Source organism: Monodelphis domestica, chromosome 3 (genome assembly GCF_027887165.1).
Source record: "Monodelphis domestica isolate mMonDom1 chromosome 3, mMonDom1.pri, whole genome shotgun sequence".
Taxonomy (NCBI): domain Eukaryota; kingdom Metazoa; phylum Chordata; class Mammalia; order Didelphimorphia; family Didelphidae; genus Monodelphis; species Monodelphis domestica.
The window spans coordinates 400,059,463-400,078,097 of NC_077229.1; the positions used below are offsets into that span (position 1 = coordinate 400,059,463).

The following is an 18,635-nucleotide window of genomic DNA, read 5'->3' on the forward strand; positions in this document are numbered from 1 at the left end:
GCCTTGTGCAAGGAAACAGCAAGGATACCAGAATCACTGGATCATAAAGGAGGAAGAGGTGAGTTGAGAAGGGTACAAAGGACTTTAAACCCATAAGTTGTTGTGTGGCATATGGACTGAAAATATATATTTAATATTCTGGAGCCTTATAAAAAAGAATCATCTACTATGTATATTTCCCTATACTATAACCTTGTATATTCAGTTCCATTTAATGAAACACATTTATGAAGTGGATGGAGTTCTGGAACTGCACTCAAGAAGACCTGATCTCAAATCCAGCCTTAGAAATTTACTCACTGAGTGATTCTGGGCAAATAATTTAACCCTATTTGCCTCAGTTTCCTCATCTGTAAAATGAGCTGGAGATGAAAATGGCAAACCATTCCCTTTTGTTTCCAAAAACATAAGGAATTTGTGGAATCACAAAGAATCAGACATGACTGAAACAACTGAAGGACAAATTTCTTGAAAGAGGGCAAGGCTCTAATGAAAGTCTATATGCACATCTAATTTTATTTGTTGACAAAAGAATAGTAGTACAGAGGGTATAATGGAAAGGTAGAATAGAAAGGGATAGGAATGGATGTCAGATCCTTGGATGGGAATGAGGAAGCAGGAAATGAATGAATGCTTATTGATTCATTGATTATTATGTGCAAAGTATTGTGCTAAGTTCTGGGAATATAAATAAAATAATGAGCAGTCTTTGCTCACATTCTGATTGGGAAGACAAGATGTATGAAGCTTCAGCTCCAGAGTAGATGGAAAGGTCCAAAAGAAGCCAAGAAAGGAACTGCCATTTTAGGCAAGTCCCAACTCGGACTAACTGCTAAGCAGAGATGTAGGGCAATAGCAAGGTAATGTTGATTTGACTATCAATCCCAGAAGAAAGGAGGGATCTTATGCAGTAGCCAGAAGATGGTGAGTCCTTGGTCCTATAGAATGGTCCAGAAGTGAGTAAGTGGAGTCTTAGGGTCCAACTGATTATACAGGAGTGAGGCATGTTCAAAGTTCTCAACCTCCACTTTGGGCCTATTCTAGTGCTAAATAGATCATCTAGGAAAGGAGTAGTGGAAAGGAAAGTGTTTGTTCCTAGACTGTTAGTCAGGGTGAAGATGGAAGGTGGAAGAGCAGATGGAATGTCTAGTATAGAGGGATATAGAATGTATAGAAAATTATTCTTAAATTGCATGGAAAATATTTGGCTAATCTTATATGTTTTATCTTCATACTATATCAAAATTCATATTGGATTTTAAAATATGTATTGTTTTATCCATAAGGATCTTAAAATTTATCTGCTCCAATTATTTTATTTTACAGATGAGGAAACTAATAAAGGCACAGTGAATAACCTAGGATCATGCAGTAGAACAAAATATGATAGTTGCCTCCAATTATTTGAAAGCTTCTCATGTGCTGGAAAAAATTAGATCTATTCTACTTGGCCCCTGTGAATGGTATTAGAAATAGTGGAATAGAAGTTACAGAATCTCCCTTTGATGGACATGCCATGTATTTTTAAAAAAAGGTTTAAAAAAAACACCTTACCTTCCATCTTAGAATCAGCATCATGTATTAGTTTCAATACAGAAGAGCAGTAAGATCTAGGCAATTGGAGTTAAATGACTTGCCCAGTACCACATAGCTAGGACTTTTGGAAGCCAGATTTGAACCTAGGAAATCTCTCTGTACTGAGACAAGTAGCTGCCCCTTAAAAATAGAATTTTGACATAGGATTATATATCTGGATTTGGAAGGACCCTTAGAATGCATTTGACTGATTCTCATATTTTATTGATGAGAAAACCAAGGTCCAGAGAGACAATGACTTACTTACCCACCATACACCAGCAATAAGAAACAGGATTCAATTGATCCAACCATTGTGGAAGGCAATTTGGAATTATGCCCAATGGGCTTTAAAAGAATGTATGTCCTCTGATCCAGCAATACCACTACTAGGTTTATATCCCTAAGAGATAAAAAATGGGAAAGGACCTGTTTGTACAAAAATATTTATAGCTGTGCTTTTTGTGGCATCAAAAAAATGGGAAATAAGGGGGATGTTCCTCAGTTGGCTGAACAAAGTGTGGTACATGGTGGTGATGGAATACTATCATGCTATAAGGAATGATGAACTACTTGATTTCTAAAAGAAATGGAAAGACCTCCATGAACTGATGCAGAGTGAAATAAGTGGAACCAGGAGAACATTATACAGAGTAACTGAAACATTGTGGAACAATCAAATGTAACTTCCTTTGCTACTAAAAGCAATGAAGTGATCCAGAGCAAGTCAGAGGGACTTAGGAGAAAGAATGCTATCTACTTCAAGAGAAAGAACTGTGAGAATAGAAATCCAAAAGAAAACATATGATTTATCACTTGTCTGTATGGGTGTGTGATTGGAGTTTTAGCTTTAAAAGATTACTACAAAAAGGAATAATATGAAAATAAGATTTAGGTGATTATATATATAACCCAGTGAAATTGCTTGTCAACTCTGGGAGGGGGAAGGGGAAAGGGGAGGGAGACAACAAGAAACATGTAATCATGGGAAAAATTTAAAAAGGGAAAGAAATAAAAAAGAAACAAACAGAATTCAACTCAGGTCATCCAAATCCAAGGCTTTTTCTACTATACTATCACAGAAAGATAAATTGGAACATTTGCCCATGGTTACCATGAGTCAGTAGGGGAGCTAGCTGGGGATAGGACTGGGATTTCCTAGTCTTAAAAGGAACCTGCTGTGTCATCTACTTAAATCACAAAATGTCTTTAGTAGCATGCTTTCAAAACAATCCTTTTATGTCAGATTATGATGAAGTAGATAGACTCCAGGACTGAGGTCAAGATTCTTCTTTATGAGTTCAGATTCATCCTTAAATAATGACTAGCTATGTGATACTGGGCCAATCACTTAACTCTGTCTCATTTTCCACATCTGTAAAATAAGCTGGAGAAGGGAATGGCAAAGCATTCCAGTATCTTTGCCATAAAAATTCTAAATGGTGTCATGGAGAGTCAGACACAATGATAAAAGGATAAAGCTGTCATGTACACCACAAGAATTACTGAATAAAGGTAATGTCTGAATAATTAGAGCTCATACTGGTCTTTATGAATCTAGGGCTATCACTCCTTGATAGTGAAACTCTGGAGTAGAAATGTAATGATTTATACAAATAATTATGAAGAAACTTCCACATTCTTACCTGGTTAGATTATAGTGGGATAAAGAATGTGAAATTTCAAACACAACATGTCCATGTTGTATATTTACATATATGTTGTTGTTATTATTATTTTCTATAGGGATCTTAGAATCAGTGGGAAGACAACTTCATTTCAACTCAAAGGACCTGAGTTTTAAATCTTTTCTCTAAATTTTATGACCTTTGTGATGTTTTGATGCATATCATTTGGCCTCAGTTTACTAATCTAGCAAAATGGATTGGATGAGATGAACTCTGAGATTTTTTCCAACTCTTACTCCCTGATCCTACTTGTACTATCTGAATGGCTTGGACATCCTATTTTTTCTACTTCAAAATTTGAATGGAGTAGATTGAACTTTTGATTAAAAATTATTTGCTGAGAGAATATAGCAAATCACCTGGAAATTCTTATCATGAGATATAATTTATCCAGAAAAAATAAGTTCAGTCACTAATTTCAGATGAGAAACTTCCATCTGTAACCCTATCAGGCCCTCCAAGAAAATTCCATTTATTCTGGAATACTCATGAATTTTTCTTGCTCTAGTCTCTGGGCTGATAAATACAACAGCTAATTAATAGACGTGACTGTTCCTATACACCCTTTTGATAACTTGGAAACGGAATGTTACCCTTTACCAGATTCATGGGATAGCCATTTAAAATTTAAAATTCTTTAAATAATAAGAGTAGTCTTTGGCACATAAATGAAGGGAATGTGACTATTTATCTGGCACACATTGAAGGCCAGTTATTCTTTACCTGGTCGATCAACATTAATTGTTATTAAGTTAAAAGCATTATTAACACAAAGAAAGTCCGTCCTTCCCCATCTCTTTTTCTGAGTCTGAAAATAGAACAAGAAATATATTAGACAAAATAGCCCCATCTAAGCACAGTTCACCTATGGGGATAAAAGACAGCCATCACTTTGCTTTAGGGAAATAGACTAGTTGATTATATAGAGATGAAAGGGAAGAATTCTGTGATGTTTAGGAAGAGGTCTCAAACTCTCAGATTAAAATCTAGCAATTGCTCTCAGAGCTTTATCTGACTTAATCTAAATCAGTCACTGTCTCCATACCTTCCTCCTCTGTCAGCAAAACCTTTTGGGGGGGCGGGGTGATAAGTTACCATCCTATCAGCTCACACATCAGTATCCCACCACATGCCTTGGAGACTACAAAAAAGACTTCAAGGTTATTCATTGTAGCTTCTCATCAGGAAAAAAAAGTTGGGACCTTTGCCTTAAGAAAAATTACTAGAATTAGCAAATGAAGACAGCAGTGACTTCCCGGGAGACTATACTAAAGTGAAGGCATGAAAGAAAGGGAGTCTAGGACACTGCAGTGTTTGTGTTACTGTATCAGTCAGATTGAAGTCTCTATCCAATGAATGAATTACAAAGGAACTGAAAGGATGGGGGAAAGGAGAGTGAAATATTGCCTCATAGGAAGTGAATCTAGGATAGTCCAGGCTAATCAATAAATCAGTCAAGAAACATTTATTAAGAACCTATTATGTGCTGGGGTTTAGGCTTATTAATTTAGATACAACGACAAAAATCAAATAATTCCTTTCCTCTTGGAATTCCCCTTGGAGGGAAATAATGTATAATCAAGCTGGTTAGACCAGGGCCAGATGAAGCCCATTTAAGAGAAAGATGCCCCCTGCTCCTGTACTACCAGAGGCAGTGGTAGTGATTAATTGGTAGACATTCATTGAGCACCTACTATGTGTTCAGTCCACATGTGATATGGAGGAATAGAAATTAAATGAAAAACTTAGTCTCTTCCCTTGAAGGAGTTAAAGAACTAGAAGATTTCTGTCCAGGTACCAAGTGGCGAGTTGAGATCCATGTTCTGTAAAAGACTATGGATTTGTTAGATCTAGACATGAATGTGCTTAAGAGGGGAAATGTTGCAATTCATCAACATAAATATTTTATTGGATTTGCAACCAAGTGTATTGCCTAGTTTGCAGGTGTTTCAGTTTGTTTGAAAAGAAAGGGCTAGAAAGTATCATTTGATTTTCAAAAGGGACCACTGCTGATATTTCCTATGTTTGTGAGTTCATCAAAGAAAGAGGGTCCATGATACAAGGGTAGCTCCAAGTCTTAGAAGAGGAAGAAGGGGACTTAGCTTTCAAGGAGTAGAACTTAACCTCACTCATTTCATTAGCATTTCCTAAGTGCTGGTTATGTGAAAGCTCTTCCCTCATGCCTCCTCAAAGCTTAGAGGTGACTCTAAGTCCTCAAAGGCTACTTCAGTTGAGTTCGAGCATTCACAGGTCCTACCATCTTGTGTCTAGTAATGGATTGTATGAACATTGCCAAAAGTCGAGCTAAGTTCAAAGAGGTTCATGACCGGAGGGTGGGCCACAAGTGATAATTTTGGGGAGAGGAAGAGTTGTTTTGTTTGATTTGTTTATTTGGTCATTGAAACTCATTCAATCATCTATTAAGCCTTTGAATGGTTTTTAATTGCATTGTTGTAGAAAGTGCTTGCTGGTAGAAATCATGGGTTCCAAAAATACTTAAGAATGCAAAAAAGTTCTAGGTGTTGGAATTCAAAGATGAAGACAATCCTTGCCCTCTAGATGCTAAGCAAAAACTACTTTATCTAAGAAATATACCCTGTGTTCTGATTCTACAAAAACTTTTTTTTCTTTGCAGTTTTCCATCTGTCTCACAAAGTCACCAGTGTTGTTCCAGAAAGTGCTTTGCTCATTGTTCTTGGCCTCATCCTGGGAGGGATTGTGTGGGCTGCAGACCACATTGCCTCCTTCACCCTCACCCCAACTGTATTCTTCTTCTACCTGCTGCCACCCATTGTATTAGATGCTGGGTATTTTATGCCAAACCGACTGTTCTTTGGAAACCTTGGGACTATCCTCTTGTATGCCGTTATTGGGACCGTGTGGAATGCTGCCACGACTGGCTTATCACTTTATGGAGTCTACCTCAGTGGCATCATGGGTAAGGAGAAGATCTTTGCAATTTTTTATGCCCAATGTCTTAGTGTTAATTTAATGAAGCCATCATGATTCATCGTATGAATGGCTCATTTCTTGAAATACTTTGCATAAATAATTTTTTCTTTCCAATTTTAGGTAAGAAAAATGATATAAAAATTCATTGACAAATATACTTTCAAAAAGGTAAATTAGGGTGAGATTATTCACAAAATCTTATCTTTACAAAAATATTTCCCACAGGCAATAATAAGTAAAGAACTCTCCTAGTTAATTTACCATAAATAAATCAATGAGCAAAAATTCCATTTATATTATTTTTGAAAAACACAGCTATTGTTCAAAAATACTTGTATTGTTCTAAATGAGCATACTCATATTGCTATAAAGCAAAGTTCCCCAAAAGGTTTATCTCAAATGATAACCCAGATGTGGCTACCATTCCCCTTCTCTGACACTTCCAGCAGAATGAGTCCTGTGATGTTGGCTATCAGAGGACCACAAGAGCAAATCTATCATTTCCACCAGGGAAGGGGATGTTGTTGGAAACCATTGGCATATAGCCTTCTTCAAACCTTTTGAGCAATACTTGCCAGTTCCCGATGACTTGAAGTACCCACCCACCCATAGAAGCTGATACTGTCAGCAACTACTCTTTCCTAACTATGCCTACCAACTCTTTGCATTGCATGACTTCCATGATCATGGACTGTTGGGAAAAGAAAAAATAAAACCTATTCTGAAAAAGAACTGAGATCTATGCTAGACATATGCACATATATATGCTAGATATATGTTTAGTATAGCTAAATGAATATTTCAGCACATCACATTTCAGCAAAAAGCCCTCTACAGTAAGTTTTTTTGTTATTCTAAAAATTGAGAACAAATACATACAATATTTTCTTCTCAGCTGACTCACATTAATTAACCTGCATGTCTGAAATAATGTTGAAGAATATGTCTCATCACAATTTAGGTCATTTTTATTGTTCTTGTGCCTGTCTCTTTACAAATGCATCGCCCTACCTTTCTCAATTAGATTATTTTTTTCAGTCACAGAGAGGAAAACAAAAATACAGAGGTGCTAAATGAATCGTCCACAGATTTTGAACAAATAGCCTAAGGTCAGAACTCAGGCTGGTCTTAGACACTGAACACTAATTTAATCTAAGGAAAATAACAGTTGGCTAAAACTAAACCAATTCACACATCAACAGGGTTGTGCATTTAACTTCTGGGTATGTAAAGTACAAGGCTCTCACTGTCCACACTGGGAGCCAAAATGGATAATTGAAAGGTCTCAATGACACATAGACTATTTACTCAATCTGGCCCTCAACAAAGTATGGTTCCCTAATATTCTGGCAGAATGTTTTAGTAATTGGTTATTCACCTTATTTTTTTCCTCACATTTAAAAAATTTGTTTTAAATCAAGTGCCTCTTTGGTTCACTACTGAACCAAACCCACAGAATTCATTTTCCTGTAGTCATAAGTAATTTTCAAGCTCCCACCTGATTCAATCCCTGAATTATAGAAATAACACTATGAAGAAGTTATTTTCTCTAAGTCCTTATTATATAAAGCAAGCACTGGAAATCTTCACTGGATTAAGGATGCATTGGGAAAGAGATGATCAAAGGTCCACATCAGAACGTGCAGGCTTTGACAGACTGATTATCATAACCTTGAATTGCATTTTAGTTAACATGAGACTTTGCCCTCAACACTGTGATCACACATGTTCATACTCAGGCCCCATTTACTGATCGGTATTAGTGAGGCCATAGCACCCAAGACACGAATCAGAAAAATCTATTTTTATTAGGCAGCAATCTCAAAAAATGATATGATTATATGCCAACAGTTCAGTTCTGTAGACTTTGATACCATACATATATCAATTTGTTACAGTCTATAAATAGCTCATAATAGCTCATTCTTGTGAACATTATATTTAAGATGACACTTATATCATCTTGGCAGCTGAAGCTGGCATTTTTATTTGTTTATAAATTTGGGGGTACCATTGTATATTGTCTTTGCTCCACTCAGAGATCTGATGAGCAACATATTCTAGGCTTGCATAGTCTACATTGCTCCCCATCACTTGTGTATGATGCCTCATTTCTTCAGTCTGGGAACTGCACCTAAAAGGAGTAGCATTTTATTCTTTTTATATATGACAATGCAGATGACTTACAATGAGTAGGGCATTTTTTTCAGTTTGCTTGTGGAGGATGGATTTGTGTGACTAGGAGGGCATTTGATGAATAGATGAGGTTGGAGCACAGTCTGTACTTGAGAATCAGAGCAGAGCTAATTGGCCCACATGAAAGTGAACTGACATCTTGGCTGAGTTGGTATGGTGCTACTCTAAATGGCTCTGCCAACAAACTAAAAGGAACGGACTCATTCTATCTCCTGGGTCTGTTACCTATCTTCACATCAAAAAGCAAGAGACATTTGCAGTTTCTTTTATTAGGACCAATAAACTAGTTATTTTGAATATGATCATCATAATGGTGGCCATTTTGTAGCTAGATGGCTCAGAAGACAGAGTACCAGCCTCAGAGTCAGGAAGACTCATCTTCCTGAGTTCAAATCTAGCCTCAGACACTAGCTGTGTATGATCATGGGCAAGTCACTTAATCCTGTTTACCTCAATTTCTTCATCTATAAAATGAGCTGGAGGAAGAAAATGGCAAGCCACCCTGATATCTTTACCTAGAAAACTTAAAATGGGGTCATGAAAAGTTGAACATGACTAAAAAAATGACCAAACAATGGTGACCTTCCTTTTCCAGAATTAATGTCATGAAGAATCTTGTCCATTTTGTATATAGTTTCTATACACCTGGAGTAACTTGAGTCTTCATAAAGTATGAAGAGAACATTGATACTTTTTATTGGATCAAACCATCGCTGTTCTCTAATACTTGACTTATGAAGCTTATTTCCAGATTAAAGGTCTCCTAATTATCGCATGGTCAGAAACTATGAAGGTGAGGGAAAATAATCTAATCAAGAGAAGAGCCAAGAAGTACTTTCCTGGGAACTTGGAAGCTGAAAACTTAGCACATGGAAATAGAATGAGTTACAAAATGAAGGGATCTAGCTAGATGGTATCTTTAAAAGTAATAACAATAATAATAATATTTATTTTATGCCTCAGCTGAAACTTGTGTTTTTTCATTAAAACATCACAAAAAGTTAATGGTTGAGCACATTACATTTATCACTAATTAGTATAGAAACTACCTAGTTTTAACTAGGTAGTTTTAACAACTATTTGAAAATACCTCTATCTGAATTGATGCCAAAACATAGTGGCTCTCCAGTTTCATGTAATTTTTTAACTAGATTTATGATCGTAACAGTGTGGGGAGCTTCCCAGAGGAGACTTCTGCCAATGTAGATGAGCAAAGGTTCTTCACCTTATAGTCTTGGAGCATTGCCAGGAGTGCCAAAAAGTTCAATGATTTGCCTAAGGTCACACAGACAGTATGTATAATAGGTAGAGCCCCTATTTTCCTTACAATTGACTATTCCATGTTGACTATCTTCATCTAATCTTTATGAAACAGACACTAAAAATGTTAGTACATAGAAAATATATGTAGCCATTACTCACTTGCTTTATAGTTCTCTAAAATAATGGTCAATGTGGGTCCATAGATTTCTTTTTAATAGTGATAACTATTTTAGCATAATTGTTTTTCTTTGTAATCCTATGCTTTTTCAATTCTCTGAATTCAAAAATATTATTCTGAGAAGGGCTCCATAGGCTTTATCAGCCTGTCACAGGAATCTATGACCCCCAAAAGGCCAAGAGCTTCTACTCAATAGAAGGAAGAGTGATAGTTAGGACTTATTGGTGGTAGCTTTTGTTTCTTTGAACTAGTTTGTATGTACCTGTATCTGTACCTTGAATTAGGATTATATTGGATTTCTTTTAAGTCATAGAAGAACACACATTCCATTGCTTTGACTCCTAAGTCAGGCAGGGAAGGTAAGAAGAAACTGTTTTTCCTTTGTACACTAGTGTAATTAAAGGTTTTTAGAAAAGTTAATCATAAAGGTCTCCTCTTTACTTTCTACTAGCCCCTAAAAAACCACTCAAATAGAAACCTTTGACTCCAGGGTTAGGACTTTGAGATGAACATTTTTAATGCTTCTGGGTACATACCTGCCCTCTACTGGATGGAAACAAATCCATTCCAAATAGCATTGACCCCTTCCCTGGTAATGGAAGCTGAGTGTGATGAAAGAATCCAAGTCCTGAGTCCTCATCTGAAAGTCCTCAGTGGTGATTATGTGCAGACTATCATACATTACTCATCAGATTGAATGGATGGATCTCCTGCATTAATTAGACTTTAGTCATCCTAATTAGCTAATGTTTGAGTTCTCTTAAATCAGCTCGCCCTCCGAGACTAGTATGGTGGATGAATGTGCAACAAACCAGACAGTGTCAAAGATGTATAGATATAAACTATATATAACTCTTGAGTTTGGCTTTTTGAGCTATAAACTTGAAAAATGCAGGATCCTATCCAGCTCTGAATCGATAATCCTATAATATAAACAATGATTTATCTACCTTGCACCATACCACCCATTTTACTAATTTTTCTAATCCTGAACCAATTGGTATTTTGACTAAACTGTCTGGTTTGGTTTTTGTCATAGAGCCTCCCTAAAGGGCCAGCAACCACAACTGTGTAGTGAGTAAAAGAGAACTCTAGTATAACTAGGGAGAAAATCATAGGAGACTACCAGAGTTTAAAGATTGACTAACCTTGAAGGGGAATTTGTATCTGAAATCCACTTGGGCTTGAAATCCAGAGAGGACAGGAAATGTGTGAGAAATTTGCATTTTCAAATTCCACTGAAATTGAATACTGACATTTGTGGATTGAAATGGTAAGATGTATGCTTCCAAAAGCCATCAATATTGATAAATAAACTTTACAATTGAAAAGTTACTTGAAAATCAGTTCCTTCCTTTAACTTCTATCTCTTTGTGAAACAATGAACATTGTACAAACAGCTGACAAAATGGTTCCTGTGGTGTTGGCGATATCAAACCCAGAGCCCTGAGTAAGTTAGTACAATACAGCACAGATAAGCTTTCCCAACAGCATCTGCCCTTCCATATCTTTAGAAACAAAATCTTGACTGTCAACTGATGCCATCTCCTGCATTGTTCTCCTTGGGCAGTGTACCTGGAGAACTCCAGGTTGTGTTCATTGTCACTTGCCTATTTGGCATACCCTCATATCATTCAGGAACTGTGCAGCATGATGCAAGAGACCAGGTGCCAGCAATATTCTTTCCAGCCTTCCTCTGCACTTAAAGGCTTCTTCTACTTTGATCTCCTCTGTCAGTTAGAACGTGCAGAACTGAAAAGCCCTTCATCATCCAGGAATAGGCGATTGGTGGCATGTATGTTGTCAAGTAATTACAATATAAAGTAATCGTGTTTGCATTCTGCCATTATTCACCAATATTGCCCTCTTTTTTCTTTTTCTCACTTCCCATTTTGTTCTCTTTTATATTAACTCATGTCTTTCTTCACTGCAGGGTCATAGTGGCAGAAGACACTGTTTGGTGTCTAAAGAGCTGAATGCAGGAAGAATATTTTACTTATCATGCCTCAGTTTATAACCATATTTGTGCATGTGCTCAAACATGGGGCAAACATACATGTATACTTTGCCCCACACATATGTGGACAGTGTGAATGTTAACGGTAGAGATTTCATTTCAGCATCTATTTCTAAGCACCTTCTGCATGCAAAGTTCTGTGCTAGTCATGAAGGGAAATACCAAGTTTGGGTATGAGGTAAGCTTAGAAATTTAGTGGTAGAAGGGACCTTAGAGGTGATCTAGTCCATTGCTTTCATTTTCCAAACAGGAAAAATGAAGCTTAGAGATATTAAGTGACTTGCCCAGGGTCACATCAGTAGTAAATGCTAAAGACACAATGTGAGTCCTTCAAACCCAAACCCAATGATTCTTTCAATATTCCACCTAGGAAATAAGGCATAAACATGGACAGCTATAATAGACAGTATTGCCTGAAAGTGGAGTGGGGAGACATATGATGAAGTCCTATGTGCGGTCTAAGGGGGGAACAAAAGGAATATCTGTAATGTTGGACCTCAATGATATATAGAGTACTTACTAATTACTACCATTCACATAAGGCTACAGGGATAACAGTTGGGAGCTCCAAGTTTTGATAGAGAGTAGAAGCAATCTCTTTTAGAAACTTTAATCCTCCTGTTAGATAACTCAGCAATCTTTCAAATTTTTTTTTAATTTTAAGGAAAAATTATCTCATACAAATTTGTGGGAATATATTTTTGGATGGGGGATGTGGCAGAGAATTACTCTTAAACTCAAACATCACTGTAGATTCATGGAATTCCATTCTGGTGGCTTGAATGTGATAAAATATATGTAACATGCCAATAAATATAGCATAAAATAAAAATATATTATATTAAGATATAAAATAAAATGTAAATAGGAAATTTATATTGTATTCATATTACCAGGAAAATGACATGAGAGCAAAAATTGTGAAAACTCATATTTACCTGAGGCTTTTTAATATTTATGAAAGTCAGCAGCTTGAAACAAAAGTTAAGGAATGTTTAGTGACTTGCTTGAGGTCACAAAGAAAGTGCAAGTGCAAGAGTTGAGACCTGAATTCAGATCTTTTGACTTTGAATCCAATACATTTTCTACCATTATATTTCATTGCCCTCCAAGCATTTGGGAGACACAAAAGAAAAATAACACAGATGCTGACCTCAAGGACTTTATAGTGTAGTTACAGAGACAAGATTAACCATATATAAGAATTAGAGAATAGTTAAGCACTAAAGTGTAGCTCCATTTATACTACAGAGATGAGAGAAATTGTTGTGGCTCAGGGAGTAAGGGAAGACTTCGTCAAGAAGGTGAGACATTAGATTCATCCTAAAGGTTTTAATAAATAGCCTGGGAGAAGGGAGGGCACCAATAAAGCAATTCAAATTTGGCATATGAGGCAAAGACAAAAGTGATCCACTAACAGATTCTTGAATAAGAAATTGGCATTTTCCATGGCCTAAACCTGTGATTTCATTGGAATCCAGAACTCTTGTCAGAGAGAGGAAATGCATCCAGCCCAGGAAGAGCCATATGTACTCTATAATTTAAAGTTTTGGGGAGTCATGGTGAGGTACTGAGAAGGTATTGACTGGTCCAGAGCTCTGTAGCCAGAAGACACCAGAGGCAAGATTTAAACTGCAAGTCCACCTCTCTACTCTCTTCATTTTCTTTAAACCCTTACTTTCTGTCTTAGTAACAACACTAGGGCTAAGCAATTGGGGTTAAGTGACTTGCCCAGGGTCATACAACTAGTAAGTGTCTGAGGCTAAATTTGAACTCAAGATGTCCCATCTCCAGACCTGGCTCCCAGCCATGCTTCCTCTAAGCCATTTAGATACCCTTTACTTGTTTCTTAACATGGTTAACATGAAGGTTTTTAATATGGTGATGTGCCTGGAAATGTGAACATTCATAATGTTGGAATTTTGGAAAAGACCTCAGAGCACATCAAAACTAACCCTTCCCTCTACAAGAACCCTTCTCCTATGTATCCAGCATATAAAACTTTGCTAGAAGGCTTTCTCCATAGGGAACCTGTCTGGGGATTTCAGTGAGAGGGAATGCAGTAGTTCCAGAGGTAGTTTGTTCCTTTTTGTGAGAGATTTATTGGGATTTTTTTTTACTTAACTCAAGCCTAAATTACTTCTTATTACTAACTGGTATTTATGTAGCACTTTAGTGACATTATGTTATTTGAGTTTCATAGCAACCCTGTGAGGTTGGGTACTATAGTAAGGATTATCCTCATTTTATATCTAAGGAAATTGAGGCTAAGCAAACAATGTTAAATGGCTTTCCTAACACAACATAGCTATTAAATATCAGTGATGGGACCTGAACCCAGATCTCCCTGTCTCCAAGTCTAGCATGTTCTCTGATCTATATTATTGACTCAATTTCCCCCAACTGTTTCTAGCTCTCCCCTGGAAGGTCAAATAAAACTAGTCTAAACCCTCTTCTGCAATACTTAAATTCTTTAAGATAGTAGTAACTAAAAATAATTGTAGTACCCATCCCCAAGTCTTCTCCAAATTTACCTAGATTCCTCAAATGATTCTCTACTTTGAGGTAGATTAATGGTTGGTGCTTGTGGGTAGAGCTATAAAGATATTGTGAGATGTAGTTTTATAAGAGTATAAGAGAAGAGAAGAGAAAAGGAAAGAGATGGAAACAGAGAGACAGAGTGAGAAAGAGACAGACAGACAGACAGAGAGAACCAAAGATACATGTATTAAGATGGGAAACTCAGCTAAAAAGCAGAGTACTGTGCCAACAACAGAGGAAAAATATAGTCTGGGAATTTCTTTGAAAAGAATCAGAATTCAGCTGTCTTTAAGGAGATTAATTTCTACCTGAAGTGGAAGTAAACCCAGAGCTCGAATTGTTTGGCTTTTTAAAATATTCTTTTGCCAGATACTTAAAGACGCTGAGCTAAGAAGCTCAGCCTGAGTCTGAAGGTCTAAATGAAAGGCAAGAAAAGACAATGGTCACAAGAACTGAGCTTTTGGAGGAATTTAGTCACCAGAGTAGAACAGGGAGAGTTTAGAAGAAGCAGGTTAATGCTTTAAGCCTTTGCCAAGCTAATTAAGTAACATGAGACAATGTCCCTGTTACCGGATTTATTTATATTTTATGTTCTGAGATTTCCTTGCATTTTAGTAACAATAGTTGGTGTGGTCGAGTGACTGTAATTGCTCACATTTCAATAGCACTATACGTTTTACAAACATGTTCTTCACACCCATCCCTTGAGGAGGTAGGGAAGTAATATCATCTCCATTTTAGAGATCATCAGGAACCTGAGGCTCAGGGGAATTAACTTACCTTTCCATACTAAGAGAGAGAGAAAAAGAGAGTCAGTGTTGCTGAAAAGTTTGATTCCATAAATACTAATTCGAGCTCTACCATGTACCAGACAATGTGCTAGGTGCTGAGAATACAAAGAAAAAAAGCCCTGCCCTCAAAGAACTATATGAGGAAAATCTGGGATTGATAGGTGTGTGTACAAATAAATACAATCTAAGGTAATTTAGGGAGGTAAGCACCTGGGAGTTGTTGGAGTAGACTCTGAGGAAGCAGCATGTGAGCCTAGTCCAGAAGAAAGCAAATGACATTGAAAGGTAGAGATGAAGGGAGAATGTATTCCAAGGTGGAGAAACAACCAGCACAAATGTACAGAAACAACAAATGAAGTCTTGAATTTAGGGACCAGCAAATAGTCTATTTGATGGGAACCTGTGACACGAGTATGTGAAGTGGATAGGTATAAAATAAGGCTGGAAAGTGTTTTGAAATAAACTTGTGGCAGGCTTTAAATGCCAATCTGAGAAATTGACATTTTAGCCGAGAGGCAATGGTGAAAGGTTTTTTAGGAAAGTGGTGGTCAAAGCCAGACCTTAGGAATATGATTTTGACTGCTTTGTGGAAGATTTGTGAGAGAGAGAAAGAAGAGGGATGCAAATAGAGACAGCAAACAAGGGCTTGAATAGGGGAGAAGCCATGTGGAATAAGAGATGAGGAATAGGAAAGAATCAAGGATGACTCAGACATGGGTGACTAGGAAGATAGTGGTACCCTCCAAAGAAATAAGGGAGTTTAGAGAAGGAATGGATTTAAGGGAGCAGATTATTATGAACAATAATTATACCTGCCCCATTCCCATGCATAGGACTTAAAAGATTATCTACCTCAATTCCTTCATTTTGTAGGTGAAGAAACTAAGACTCAGAGGAGTGAGGGAGTGACATAGCACTCCAGCAAAAGCAAAACTCAGATGCTCCTTGGATGCCAAATCTGGGCCTCGTTCTACTTGACCATACGTACTTCATCCAATTTCAAATAGAACATAAACTCTTAAAGATGAAATCTGTTTTTGTCTTTGTGCCCTCAGCATCTAGCACAGTATTTTGCACATAGAAGGCATTTAAAAGTTTGTGTTGAATTGAAGTAAACTAGATTTGAGGCTAAGGAACTGGAAAAGATGTTGAATAGGTAATTTATGCAATAGAACTAGAATTAAGAATGAGATTAAGATTAGAATTATGAGACTGAAGACATATGTATGTATTTTTACATGTGTATGTATATTTATATATATATATTCAATATAGAACTGAATATGTGTTTATATAACTATATGATTGTGTATTTTATATATACTTTCAGTATTGGATTGAATATATGTAAACATATATTTACATATAAACATATTTTACTATATATTTTATATATACTAGGTATTTATATATGCTATATATTTATGTGTGTATAAATGCTCAATCCTATATAGGATATATGTGTGTAATAATATATAACAAACAGACAGATAGGTAGATAGATGGATAGATAGATAGACAGAGATATGTAAATAAATACGGTGAGACTATGTAGATAGAATGTCAAGCCTAGAGTCAGGAAGAGTTACCTTCCTGAGTTCAGATGTGGTGCCAGATACTTACTAGCTGTGTGACCCTAACTAGGCAAGTCACTTAATTCTGCTTGCCTCCGTTTCCCCATCTGTAAAATGAGCTGGAGAAGGAAATGACAAACTACTCCAGTATCTTTGCCAAGAAAACTTCAGTTGGGGTCATGAATAATCAGATACAATTGAAAATGCCTGAACAACAGCATCAAAAATACAGAAAGAGAGATAAGTAGATGAATGGGTGGATAGATGATTGGTAAACAGACTGATGGTTGCATGCATACATACATGCATACATAGACATGTAGGTAGGTGAACCCCTGTCTTCTGGTTCCAAAACACAGTGCCCTTTTCACTATATCACTCCACCACTCTTGAACTAATGTGAACTAACTGAACATGATGTAAGAGAGAGACCACTGAAAAAGACAAGGAGCCAGGATGTGGATGCTCAAATTGTGGCTTTTGAGGCAGGACTCCTTTAAACTCTTGAGTTATAAAAGTTACAGGGAACAAGTTAGAGGTACCTTCTTTTTGCAGCCTGTCCTTACCATCTGATTCATTACATGTTCTGAACTGCAGAATAAAGCAACTCTACTTAGAGAATCCCATAGAATTACCTTGAGGAAGAGAATGAATATCTATGATTGGCATTATCATGCGGATAAGACTGGCTTCTCCAAACTAATTTACATGCTTGTAAATCACTAATGAGATGAGACTGGTAGAGAGGATTGTGTTATGATTCAGGACGCTAGAAAAATGACTCATAGTTGATGTCTCGCAGTGAAGTGTAAGCAAATTATATATTTGTTTAAATTTCATTCATTGCTTGGCTCAAGTGATGGAACTATAAAGTTGAGGCATAAAATCTGCCATAAAACTAAAACTAAAAAAAGAGGAATATAGGAAAGATGATAGTATATACTTTCAAACATGGATTTTATCAACCATCAAGCAATCTGTGAAAAATTCACACTGATCCATCAAACTTTTACTCCTAAAGAACATTATTCTATAACAAACTATTTCTTAATGAAATGCAGGAAAGAAGAGTGGATAGAATTCTGGAGTTGGAGATGAGAAGACCTAAGTTTAAATTCCACTTCGGACCTTAGCCCTATGACTCTGAGCAAGTCCCTTTATCCCTCTAATATTCAGTTTCTTCCTGTGGGAAGAGAGGCTGTTGGTCTACATGTCCTCAAAGATCTCTTCTAGATCTAAATCCATGATCCTATGAACCTGAGAAACATATGTACTCCAAAGACCCTCCCTCTCCCTGTGCCCTGTCCCTGCCCTCTTTGCTATGAAGTTGTCACATTTGGCACATTTGTCAAAAGCAAAGAATTTAGAAAGTTTTTTCAGGTCTTCCAAAGAGTATAACTTTAGATGACTGTTTCCTTCCACTCAGGAATCTGATACATTGGAAACTTTTCAGGATCTAGGAGCCAGCTGTAGAAACACCCATACATTTGAAATAGAACTCAAATAATCTTGGTACCTCACCTCAGAAATTCTCTGAAGGATTCAACAGTTCTTTATGTGACTGATTTTCCCTGGAACTGACTGCTCCCAGATTGACTCCAGAGGTTCATCTCAATACTGGTTTCCCATGTGGCTTGTTGCTTGCTTTGTTTTCCTAGGAGACCTCAGTATTGGTTTGCTGGACTTCCTCTTGTTTGGCAGCTTGATAGCTGCAGTGGACCCTGTGGCTGTCCTGGCTGTTTTTGAAGAAGTCCATGTCAACGATGTCCTGTTTATCATAGTTTTTGGGGAATCGCTGCTGAACGATGCTGTCACCGTGGTAAGCAAGTGGTGGTGAGGGTTTGATTTAGTGGTTGTTTC

At 36.9% G+C, this 18,635-nt stretch overlaps 1 protein-coding gene across 4 annotated transcripts in view; it reads left to right on the forward strand.

The window, feature by feature from the left end:
• The window catches only part of SLC9A3 (solute carrier family 9 member A3), a 133,029-nt gene that overhangs the window by 53,781 nt on the left and 60,613 nt on the right, over nt 1-18,635 (forward strand). For all 4 annotated transcript variants that reach the window (XR_008917819.1, XM_056824346.1, XM_056824345.1 and 1 more), the window contains exons 2-3: nt 5,899-6,201; nt 18,434-18,594. Coding sequence is in view for 3 of the 4 variants with exons in the window: in XM_056824346.1 (XP_056680324.1) it covers nt 5,899-6,201; nt 18,434-18,594 (464 nt within the window). In the remaining variant the exon portion in view is untranslated. The remainder of the gene's footprint in view (nt 1-5,898; nt 6,202-18,433; nt 18,595-18,635) is intronic.